Source organism: Lissotriton vulgaris, chromosome 6 (assembly GCF_964263255.1).
Source record: "Lissotriton vulgaris chromosome 6, aLisVul1.2, whole genome shotgun sequence".
Classification (NCBI taxonomy): Eukaryota; Metazoa; Chordata; class Amphibia; order Caudata; family Salamandridae; genus Lissotriton; species Lissotriton vulgaris.
The window spans coordinates 965,935,247-965,947,758 of record NC_141694.1 but is presented as its reverse complement, the minus strand read 5'-3'; the positions used below and the strand labels follow the sequence as shown (position 1 = coordinate 965,947,758).

Below are 12,512 nucleotides of genomic sequence, written 5' to 3'. Positions count from 1 at the left end.
CCCTCTTCTGTCCACTTACAAGTGGCCCAGAATTCCGAGTAGAGCTGTTAATGGAAGTTACAAGACCCATTGAGAATCACAAGTGGTACGGTATTACCAAGGATCACTTCTACAGATCGTATCAGAACTTGTCACTGGCCAATGCAATAAGATGATGAGTTTACATGATTCTCTTAATTATTTCCCCAGTGCATAGGAGCCTTTAGATGTCAACTTGTGATCACCCAATAATACCAGGACCTGGTGCTTGTAATTCTGGTATGGTTTACAGCCTCTTTCACAGGTCACTCGCAATGAGGTCACAAGTATTCTCCTAAAGCCAATACTGTGTAGTTCACTACTCATGACATGCAATGGTCCCTTGCTCCTCTCTGTGTTTCTTTGCTGAATCATTTGGTAGTATGAGCATCCCAATGTTAGTTGGCAAGGCTTGCATGGCAGTCAACAGGCTTGGTGCAGTAATGCTGAGACAGAAGAACCTTCCTCTTCAAAACAGCAGTGACCGACATATGTCTTATTAGAATTGTTTACTCATGTATGTTTCAGAAGGAGAGTCTGTAAAATGCACTTGCTGAATAAAGGGTCACTGTTAAATGAATAAAAACGTGTTATATTTTCTTTCATGCATACATGGGTTTCTTCTTTCTTTGCAGTCTCAATATTGAGTTTGATGTCCGCACAGAGGCAGAGTCGGGCTTGCTTTTTTACATGGCCAGAATCAATCACGCTGATTTTGCTACTGTTCAGATCAAGAATGGAATGGCATACTTCAGCTATGACTTGGGAAAGGGCAACACCAGCACAATGGTCTCTAAAAAGATAAACGATGGACAATGGCACAAGGTATACAAACGGTAGAGTTGGGGGGGTGCACCTGGAGAGAAAGAGTAAGAGCGAGTGTGGACTGAGAAAATGAAAGGAACAAAGACATCAACTGTTCAGTTTTGGAAAAGGTGATTGAGAGAAAAATAATAGATTAGACGATCAGTCAGTTGTGGAGGAAAGTATGTGCAGTGGTTCAATTTGACGCTAAAACATTTTTATATTTGATAAATGATTTAATTCATTCATTTGAATCCAATGCTTAACAAAACCCATGCTTTACTGTTCCCCAAAGACTTATCTTTCCATTGCCATACCTTTAAAACATGAGTTCTCATTTGTCCCCTTTCTTGTCTCGTTTGTAGCAAGACATTCCTGTGTCTTCCTTTCTGCCTGACCATCATCCTTCCGTGTTTTGAGGAGATAGCTTCCTCTTCTTTCCATTTCACTTTACTCATTATACTTTCCAGGTTCTCTGTGCATCCTTTCCTCCTCATTTTACCACTTCCTCTGTCTCACACTCTCCTCCCTCAGGCGCTTACTGCCAGGCATCCTTTTTCTTCTTTTACAAATTAAATGTTTTTTTTTATTCTCACTAGTTTTGCCTCCCCATCAGCGCCTCAAATGAAAAGCCTCACTTGCCTTTGCCTAAATTTCCTTAACCATTTATTGCTAGTTAATGATTCCCTTCTTCCACCTCTACCATACTTTTCCCGCTGTGGTCATGGTAGAAATAACTAACAGTCTATACTCTCAAAACTTTTGTTGTTGTAAAAATATACTGTTCACATTCCTACAATTCCTTCTGTTTGGGGATTGTAAAAAGATGTATGCTCCTTTTTAAAATGTGTGTTTTCAGTCTGGTTCCAGGATAAAAAATGTAATGCAATAGTTTTTTTTAATGCCAATCGTCCCATTTGGAGAAAAAAAATGTTTTGCCTCAAGTTACACATTCACCAAGTTGGAGTTCCATCAATCTGAGTTTGCCCAATGTTGATTCTCCAACTAAGTCCCAGATTCCTGTAATGGCTGCTAACAACATTTTGCTCATGTTGTCGGCAGCCAATCAGAGCGCTCACTCCCGAAGGAATCTGACTCGTATGGGAGCAAGATGGCCAATCTCCCTGGGCCAATCAGAATGCTGTATTTTTAAATTGCCACTCCTGAAAGAGTCTTTCAAGACTCTCACGGACCCAACCATCCAGATATAGAATTATGGTAGCCTCCGGTCTTGTAATGAAATTATTTTTCAACCCTAATTTTTCAGAAACTACTGAACAGATTTAAATCACATCACAAAAAGCACAAGACCAAGACCTAGCTTCCTGCCAACATTTGGTGTAATTCTGTTCAGCAGTTTTTGCTGTAGCCTGTCTTACAGAAGTCTACTTCAAATGCATGAGGATTTTACGTTTTGTGACACCCTTTTTTCTTTGCCATCACTTGAAAGATTGGACAACTTTTTGGTCCACCGTAATGCAAATACATAACAAGTAGGCGAGCTATTAAGAACATGCCTTTAAATGAAATGGGCAAGTAAGACAAGAGTTTGTGTGAGTTCTGTCAGCCATTTGCAGTTGAACTTATTTTAATCTGGAATGCTGGTTGCTGTAAAGCGCTTGTCGGAATATACGGACAGCACTCTTTCTGTGTCAGCGAAAAAAAACAGTTATCAACAATCACTTATTTTGCATATCTCTATGCTTTTTTTCCACAACACGGTGCCCCATGTTTCCTTTAGGGCTAATTTTCACTAGCTTCTTAGTATGATGGAAGAGGGTTTTCATGAATTCACTCTTATACACCGGACAAATTAACCTTTGGTTTGCCAAGATAGTTGCATCTGATATGGATTTTATAGAAACCAGAGAAGAAGCAGTGTCCATTCAAGGTATTTTGCAGTGTGTACTAAACTATGCTTCTATCAGTCTATGCAGGGTTATCTCGACTAGCTCATAAGGATAAAAGTCTTACTTGAGCTTTTTGCTATTTGATACTTGTTGTAGCTACCAATGGCACAGCAAGTGGAGTGGTGCCGGGGCATAGCCCTGAGGGGCCCAGTGAACCCGGATTATTGCTGTGGTTTACTACCCCAACAGTCAAGAAACTTTTTTTTCATTGCCTGCACACAGGCCTGTTGCATCCATGCTGCGATACTGCACCGAAGTTGGATACATCTCAGAGTCTCTGACTTCACTCAGAATAGCAGTTTGCCCAGCTACTAAGAAAAAGGCAACTTTTAAATTAAGTTATAAATACCCAAAATACAAGACCTCAGAGCATGGACTGAATATGGAATATTACGGTTTTAAGGAAGAGCCACTTTATAACAGCATTTATTTTGCCTCACTCTGGCTTCCACACAATGAGCCCCAAGTGGGTTTTTGGAAGAGAGGAGAATGTAGACCGAGGGTCATGTGATGCAGGAAGATTCATCTGAATAATTAGCCTTTCAAGTACTTCTTAATGGTGACTATCTATCGTCTCTCTGGGGAAAGAAAAAACCTAGGATCATTATAGGCTGACAACAAATTGTGCAAATATTTAAAATGAATTAACTACTGGTTGTAAATGAGGCACGAGGATGGAAAAGACTATACAGTATGTGCATAATCATATTGTGAATGCACTTACTGACTTGCTTTGGTACCTCTTCAGTTAGTAACACGTAGAATAAGAGACCCAATGTAATCCCATTCTGAAATGGATACCTCTGAGATATCGTTGCACTGGTTGACATCTATGCTCCTAGCTAGAAGTATGGCATTTGGATTGGTTTTGAATTACTTTTTTCTTCAAGCAGCTATCCTGGAAGCACCTTTCAAATCAAAGTCAAGTCAAAACTTACTTTATTCGGCAACTGAAAGCCATACAAATCAACATGTTAAAAAAGAGCATTAATTTCATCAACATAGATTCAGACTTTAATAAAAACATTGATCAGTTAAAAAATATATAAAATAGAAACATCCCTTCAATCAGTGCGAAAAACAGGTTTCAAGTTTTTCTGTTTTTTTTAAATTACGCAAAATACATTTGTAAAGTGCAAAAGTGCTAGAGACCAAGTGCAAGGACAAGATATCAAAAAGTGTGTAGACGATTGTAAGAAGGGCCATTAGGGCCAGCTGGTTAATATAGAAACAGCTTTTTTCTGTGCCTGGTAGCTCCTGTTAAAAAACTTGCAACCCCGAAACAGACCATAGGGGTGGATAACATTTAAAGATGCAGTAAGGCAGGCCTAACTTGGGTAAAGTGGTGATCTCTGAACAGGGAGAGTATAAATCTTTTACGCAATGGATGGTTAAAATCACAGAAGAAAATAAAATGTAGGGTATCTTGCTCTGAAAGTTATCAAAGGGGCAGGGTTTTAGAGTACCAGGTTTTGTGAAGCCTAGTGGATCAGCCAAAAGCCAAGCGACCAAATACAGCCAAAATCTTGTCAAAACGGATCGATGTAGGTACAGTTGGACTTGCTTGCCCAGGGAGAGTGTGACATGCCTTCTCACAGTGGGTTTCACCACCTCTGTTTCCTCCCTGAAACCTTGCCGTTTATCCAGGAACTGTTGGTTAATAATACTAGAAGCTGATTTACTCAAAGGTTTGGGGCTCAAGTACAAGTTGCGGCAGCAGAGCCAATTTGACAGATCCCTTACATATTTTAACCAAGGGATATACTTTTCCCCCTCCGATGCTACACAGTCAGTGACTACAAGTTGTTTTAAGCTGATGGTCGAGCAGGCCCATATTCTCAAACAGCGCAACAAAGGGGCTACCCCTATCAGATCTGAAATGTACCCCATGCCTAATTCTTCGTGTAATATAAAAGCTGGGGTAGTATGTGGGACGGCAAAAACCTTACGTATAAACTTGTTCTCTGCCACCTGGATATCCTTTCCATCCTTGTAAGCCCAGACATCACTTCTGTAGGTTGTCATGGGGATGAACTTGTCTTTATAAATCTTCAACAAGGCAGGAAACGGTTTTGACCCTAATCTTTTGGCAAAATTCAAAGTAGCCACTGCCGCTCTAGTAAGGGTATTTGTTTTTTGTGTAATTTGAGCACGCCAAGAACCATGCTCATCAAAAAGTACCCCTAAGTACCACCAAACTTCTAGAGTCCAAACGCACTTGCCTCCTCCTCGACAAAGAACTATTAAACATCATCAAGTAGTTCGCCCAACCGACCAGCGAGTCCACCGACATCCCTCCCTCACAAGACCTCTGCGACAAACTCAGCACCATTTCCCACCACAAAATCAAAAGCATCTACGTCAACTTCGATGAAGACAACCAACACACTGAACCCTCACCAACCATCCCCGACACCCTGAAGCCAGCGATCGACAACTGGACAGCCCTCACCACCGAAGACACACTGAAGACGATGAAGTCAATCCACTCCGGGGCCCCCACGGACCCTGCCCCCACCACATTTTCAACAGAGATGCCGACACCGTCGCGCCAATGCTCTGCCACACCATCAACCACTCCCTGGCAATCGCCAGGTTCCCCGATGACTGGAAACATGCCAAGGTCAACCACCGCCTGAAGAACCCTTGGCGGACCCCACCGACCTCAAAAACTACAGATCAATCTCCCTGCTCCTGTTCCCAGCGAAAGTCATAGAGAAAGCCATCAACAGCAAACTCGCCACATTCATCGAAGAGCACAACATCCTTGACTCCTCCCAATCCAGCTTCAGAAAAAAACCACAGTACGGAAAACGCCCTCCTCGCTGCAACAGATGACATCCGCACCCTACTGGTCATAGGAGAAACAGCAGCCCTCATCCTACTCGACCTCTCAGCGGCGTTCGGCACAGTCTCTCACCACATCCTAATACGCAGACTCCACGACACAGGGATCCAAGACAAGGCCCTCAACTGGATCTGCTCCTTCCTCTCCGGCAGAACGCAGCGGGTCAGACTCCCCCCTTTCCTCTCGGACCCTACACCTACCACCTGTGGAGTCCTCCAGGGGTCCTCCCTCAGCCCTACACTCTTCAACTTCTACATGGCTCCTTTCGCCTCCATCGTCAGCACCTACAGACTCAACATTGTGTCATATGCAGACAACACCCAACTCATCCTCTCCCTATCTAACAAACCCAATACTGCCAGACACAATTTTCGAGAAGGCATGGAAGCCATTGCCAAATGGATGAAAAACAGCTGCCTACAACTAAACACCAACAAAACAGAAGTACTCATCATGAGCCCAAACCCCAACGTATGGAACGACACGTGGTGGCCCCCACCCTCAGAAGCCCGGCCACCCCCACGGACTATGCCCGCAACTTGGGAATCATCCTGGACTCTGAGCTCAAATGGACCACCAAATAAACTCCGTCTCGCCCTCCTGCTTCCACACCCTCCACCTCCTATGTAAGACCTTCAAATGGATCCCCCTTGAACACAGAAAGACCGTCACTCATGCCCTTGTCACCAGCAGACTCGACTACGGCAGCACACTCTATGCCGGAATAAACAAAAACCTCACCTGCAAGTTACAGAATATCCAGAACAAGACTAGTCCTCGACCTGCCAAGACACTGCCACATCTCTCAGCACCTGCGCACACTCCACTGACTCCCTATCAAAGCTAGAGTCACCTTCAAGATGCTCATCCATGCCCACAAGGCCGTCCACGACACCGGTCCAGCATATCTGAACAGCTGACTCAAATTACACACACCCCAGAGGACCCTATGATCAGCCCAGCTCTCCTACGCCGTGATTCCCTGCACCAGAAAGACCAGATCAGGAGGCCGCTCCTTCTCCTTCCTCGCGGCCCGAGCCTGGAACGCCCTTCCGCTCCACCTCACAGACAACGTTGCTTCCCATCTTCACAAGTAACCTCAAAACCTGGCTCTCTTCGACAGACCCCCCCCCTGATGGACTGGAGCCTGCTAATCTCCCCCAGCCACCTCCAGCGCCTTGAGACCCTTAGGGGTGAGTAGTCGCGCTTAACAAACGCCTGATTGATTGATTAGGTCAGGGAAGGTCGATACTTTGGTTAGTTTTGCCCCCTACAGTAAAATTTGGCCTTTAAGGCCTTACGGGGGCCTGTAGACATAGTATCCGATTTTGTTACGTTTATGGTCAGGTCTAGGGAATCCATAAAAGCTATAAAACATCTAAAAGTGATTGGAGGCCCACAGCGGTCCTGGCCAGCAGAACCACATCATCTGCATAAAGAAGTGCAGGTATCACCTTGGTACCAACCCTGAGGATATCTTTGCATTTTGAAATGAGAAGTCCCCTAACCTGTTTATATACAATGTAAACAACAGGGGGGTCAATATGCAGCCCTGAAAGACCCCCCTCTTCACTGCCCAGGTATCCGCCAGACCGCTATCCCTGTTATATCTAACTGCGGCTGAGGAGATGTTTTCGTGGGCTGTAAGTAAGAAAGCCACCAGCTCTGCATCTAGGCCCATGTTACTTAAAATCAGCCATAACCTAGACCTGTTTACACAGTCAAAGGCTTGGGTCAAATCCTTAAGAGCTAAGTGCAGCATTCCCTTCTTAGCAAGGGTATATTTTCCAATCACTAAATGTAGATTAAGACATTGTTCCAAGGTCCCTTTTCCCTGCCTAAAATGATATTGTAGATCAGAAGTAACATTTAAGTGATCAAGCCAAGCAGTTATACATTCCAATATCACTTTATCCATAATTTTAGCAGCAGAATCTAAATGGGAGATTGGTCTATAACATGCAGGATTATCCCTTGCTCCTTTTTGAAAATGGGAATAATGACTCCCATTGCCCACGAAGAGGGCAAACCAAATAAACACGCTGCATTAAAAAAGTGAGTTAAAATCTTGGCCCAAACCTTTGGGTTGGCCTTATAAAGATCTGCTGGAACCCCGTCCGGGCCGGGGGATTTACCACCAGATATAGAAATGATTGCCTTTTAGACCTCGTGTAAGCTAAAGTGGAGAGGTATACTGGATGGGCCACCTTCAACATGAGCCTCAGGTTCTCCAATGTTAGTGCCGCTAAAAATCTGTCCAAAATGCTGCACCCACTGGTCAGCTGGGATTATGCAGTCTATATTAGAGTTTAGGGTATCAGAAAAAAAGGGACTGTTAACCACTGACCAGAATTTGGACCTGTCTGCTAGCACACTTACTTTCCCTAGAGCCTCCCATGCCTGCTCTTGAATCATCTTCTTCCTCTCCTCTATTGCATGTTCGTATGCCTTTCTTCTGCTCCTGACCAGTGCTTCATCCCTAGGGTTGTGCTTTAGGGCCTACAGGAGCTCCCAATAGGTCGCAGAGCAGGAACTTTCGAACCAGCTCTTGGCCTTTGGGCGGCTTGCTCTGCTCACGGTGGTAAGGTTAGATGAAATCTGCTTAGTTATTATATCAAAGGCCTCCAAGGTGTCTCTACCATGCAAAGAGGGGTCCAAGCATGCTTGTACCTCTGTGGCACAGACAGCATATAGATTGTCCAGAAAACTTTCCGGGACAACCCTTTCCCACTTTAGCCTGCAAGCTTAATCTTTGGTACTAAAGCTTTTATGTGCGATGCAAGTGCTCGTCTCCCATATTAAAATGGCTTCATGGGATAACACAAGTGTGAGAGGATTGTGATCACTGAGACAGACCAAGAACCACTCATGTGCTCTCCAACCAAGACTAGTGGCACAGACAGCAATATGTAATCAATGGTATTGGGCCTTCCATTGCCTACATAAGTGGGGACCGGAGCCAACGTGTTTGTTTGCCGAAGGCAGTGTAGTTATGTGGGGAAATAAAACCTTCTAAAAACTCACCTGATGGTAAGTGCTCAAAGTGGTTAAATGATTAGGAAAAGTCCCCCTGTTCCAGTGTTAAAATGCAATCAAAATGGCACTGGTGGATGTTAAAATCCCCTAAGATTATCAGGTCAAAGTGACCTGGTTTGACTACCTTGTGTTGTTCCAAAAGTTCACCTAGAGCTGGAAGGGGTTGTAGCTCGTGACTTTTGGTGAAGGAGTTATACAAATTAACCACTAATATAGATGGGAGGTTCTTAAAAGACAACTCTACTGCTAGCACATGAGGTGATCAGCCTTCAATCACTCTGGATTTACAAGACAGTTTTAAAGAAAACATTAAAAGCAGACCCCACTTGCTCTTCCCATGTTCGAAGGTGTAGCGTGTTTACAGAATGAAATAAAATTGTCCAAATAATAAAAATCCTTGGCTTCCCACGTTTTTTTGTAGGGCAATAATATGGTGCGTTGATAGGAAATTTTCGCAAGGTATATTGCCCCTTTTTGCTCTAATGCCGGCTATATGCCAGGAGAGAACCTTCACATGTTGGATTTCAGTGTGTGTTGATATGTCAATAGTGCCAGAAGATTTGGCCCTCATTTGGCAAGGAATAGGGGCTGGTGGAATAAAAATTTGTGTAGCTTTAGGTAAAGATTGATTACCCTGTGTCTTTACTTCCTCTATCTCTAGTCTTCATCCAAGCTCGAAGGTTGACTAGGGATTGGAAGCGATTACTCATGGGTAAATTTGGGTTTTGGGGAACTGCCATTCAGGATAGATCGTCGGCTGTCCAGAAGGATAAAAAAATTGTAAAGAAACAGTTCTGATTGTGGAGGTGGAACTGTTCTTATAAACACAACACAATAGAAACTTAGCCTGTGCAGAATGCCTAAAATTGACAACTATACAATCCCCCGATCCACTTTTTTTTGTCCCATGGCCAATCCATCCCATTCTTCTTGTCATATTTATGTCGTAAGCTATGTTCTGGCCATTCACCAAGTTCTTGGTGCACCAATGGGTAACCTTATATATAAGGTCCAGGGAAGATTCCTTGGCAGGATGAGGGGACCCCTAGAAATACAGCGTCGAGGGGAGCAAATGCAGGTGGCAGGTCAAGAATACAGTTGTTTACATCCTTTAACATAGCAGGATGTGACCGAGCATGTGTCAGTATTAGGTCTTTCCTGGGTATAGGGGGCATACCCATCTGGCCAACCTATACTGACTCAGCCATTGGGGTTGCCTCTCCTGGCATGCTGTTAGGTATAGGGCTGTGGGGCACTTCCTCAGTTTCTATATCTTTAGTGCTTAATACCTGGGGAATTTGGTATGGGTTCTCAGACACAGAGCGGGTGCACCCCCGCTCCTGCCCACTGGATGTTGGGCAATGGGGTATTTATCGGATGTGGGGACAAAAATGTTTACTCATCTCTCGACCCCTTTGAGCTTTAACATTATTGGGGCTAAGAGATCTTTAGTCATTTTCTCCAGTCTTATAAAAAGAGAGTTCAATAATTGTTCAAGATTGAGGCCAGCTGGTAATGGTGGTTTAGGCTGGGGAGGCTTATTCGTGGCCTTGTTACCGCCTACTCGCTTCCTCTTGGTATGTGGAGAAGTCAGCACTAAATCCTCTCCAGCTGTTCATTTGGCTGTCACGGATTTTGAGGGAGTTTCTAATTCAGCCGGGTGGCCACCATGATTCTAGGCGCAGATATGACCGAGCTTGGAAGTCCCTCTGGCATCCCCACTATATACCCAAATGGGAGAACAGTTGGGAGAACCTTAATTTGCAGATGGCAGGGCACATTTGTCAGCAGATAAAAATAGTTAGTACATTGGCATATTAGGGAAGAGGTACACATCCTCTTTTATAATACCAGCTTGCATGAGAATACTCTAATGTGGGCATAACATAAACTGACAAAAGGTGTCTTTGAAGAGTAGTCTATTATTTCTCATCTAGACATGACACTGACTTTTTGGAGACAGGCTTGACTTGAGGTAAACCAAGAACTCGAACTTCCAGTGATTTAAAACTAGTATAATTCATCCACTCATAATGTTCTCTGAAATGGTCTATAGTATTGCCATTATACAGTGACTAACTACAAATGACAATGGGTGATTGTAGCCGAGTACAAGCAGGTGTGCACAATGTCTGTCAATTTAATATTTTTTCATTCTGTAACACGTGACTATAGCTTAGGTGCTCATCGGAATGTCAAGGTTTCAAATCTCTGTTGATTATTTTAGCTCACATTACACTGTGCTAAAGTACAAACTGACATTATAGCCTTATAGGCCGCTGCCAATGGCTATACTGGTTGTTAAAGGCCTGAACATGAGTTATATACCAGAGATGCAAGCGTGGGCCTATAACAAGCAAAAGGGCATTTAACACCTGGCATAGCCCGAGGCAAAAGGGCTGCAAGGTTATTCGAACATTCCACCCACTGAAGTTAGAATATTCTGAGCTAAAAAGGGAGAAACAGAAAGACAAACATTGGAATGTTGTAGCAGACATCTTACTCCAGCCAATATTAGCTCTGAGCCACTTCATTGTCTTTAGAAGAGCTCACCACATTCCAGAGTCCTAATTGCTTATATAGAGAATTATAGATGGGTGACAGTGAATTACAGGCTTGTTTTTTTTACCTAGTGTCTTTGAGTGACATCAAATAGACACCAAGAGGCAAGCTTGAGCTGTCTATGATGTCACTTGAAACCCTGAGGTGAAAAATCCCTGTAATTCACTTTTTGCCCATCTATGATTTTATGTTATGTATGGCCCTCTATAGTGAAGTACAACACTGCAGAAAGAATTTCCAAGTTAAGTTTTGTAATTTCTTTGGTATAGAAATGTCTCAGCCACAACATCACCACCCAATCTCCAACTGTGCGCACTCCCAGCTCTCAACCCTAAACATTCTTAGAACATTACATCACTACTAAAAGGAATGTTCTAGCAACTAACACTAATAGTTATATGCTACGTACCACACATCTTACCACTTATACAATATTAAAATAAACAATGACAATAAATACCCTGAAAAAACACAAAAAGAAAAAAAAAGCAGAAAGAAGTTCAAACATTACGCACAACATTTTTCCAAACCTTACATTTGTTACAGGTATCATTGACAGCAATAAGTTCAAACATCACACACATAACCTTTCATAAATCTTGGAGGTTGTGCCATCCTCTCACTCCTTCTGGGCAGGTTACTGCCTTCTGTGTGTAAATTCTCAGTTTCACCTACACCATGAGGGTCCTGATTCACACCTACAACTCTACCAAAATTCAAAATGTGATAATCTTACAGTTTTACGGCATTGTGGAACAGTTTAACCACCTTGAGGGGTGATGAACATTTTAATAGCTTGACAAGTCCTCAATGTGTTTTTTCCCTCACCGAGTCACCAACCACAACTTTAACGTTATTCGTAGAATGTTTGTTGTCAAATAGTTTTTTTCCTGTCAACAATTTTTCCTGCTGTTTATTCCTCCAATTGTCTGATATATGAGAGGAGCCACAATTTATATGATTCATCCATGAATAACAAGGAATTTGTTTTCCCACCGGTAGAGAGGTCGAAGGACACTCTGCTTGAAACAACATGTGGCGATATATATCTCCTCTGTGAACCAAGGTTCCCCTTTCCAGTCCATAGAATCTTGCTACCTGAAATTATTCTTTCAAAACTCTATTATACCTTTCCACCAACCCATTGGACCCTGGCTAATGCAAGGAGTACTACTAATGCTAATCATCCTGTGAAAAGGAAAGCTTCCATTACTTGAGAGACCAATTGAAGACTATTGTCCATGAGAATAGAATCTAGTTTCGATTCCCTTCTAAACACCCCTTTTAGAAGAGCGACAACATTATTTGTTTCAGTACACTTGGATATGTGTTTT

At 43.1% G+C, this 12,512-nt stretch overlaps 1 protein-coding gene across 7 annotated transcripts in view; it reads left to right on the top strand.

Moving 5' to 3' along the window:
* LAMA2 (laminin subunit alpha 2) overlaps positions 1-12,512 on the top strand; it is a 3,858,378-nt gene that overhangs the window by 3,757,905 nt on the left and 87,961 nt on the right. For all 7 annotated transcript variants that reach the window (XM_086927001.1, XM_086926997.1, XM_086927002.1 and 4 more), the window contains one exon: positions 654-843. In XM_086927001.1, the coding sequence (XP_086783127.1) occupies positions 654-843 (190 nt within the window). The remainder of the gene's footprint in view (positions 1-653; positions 844-12,512) is intronic.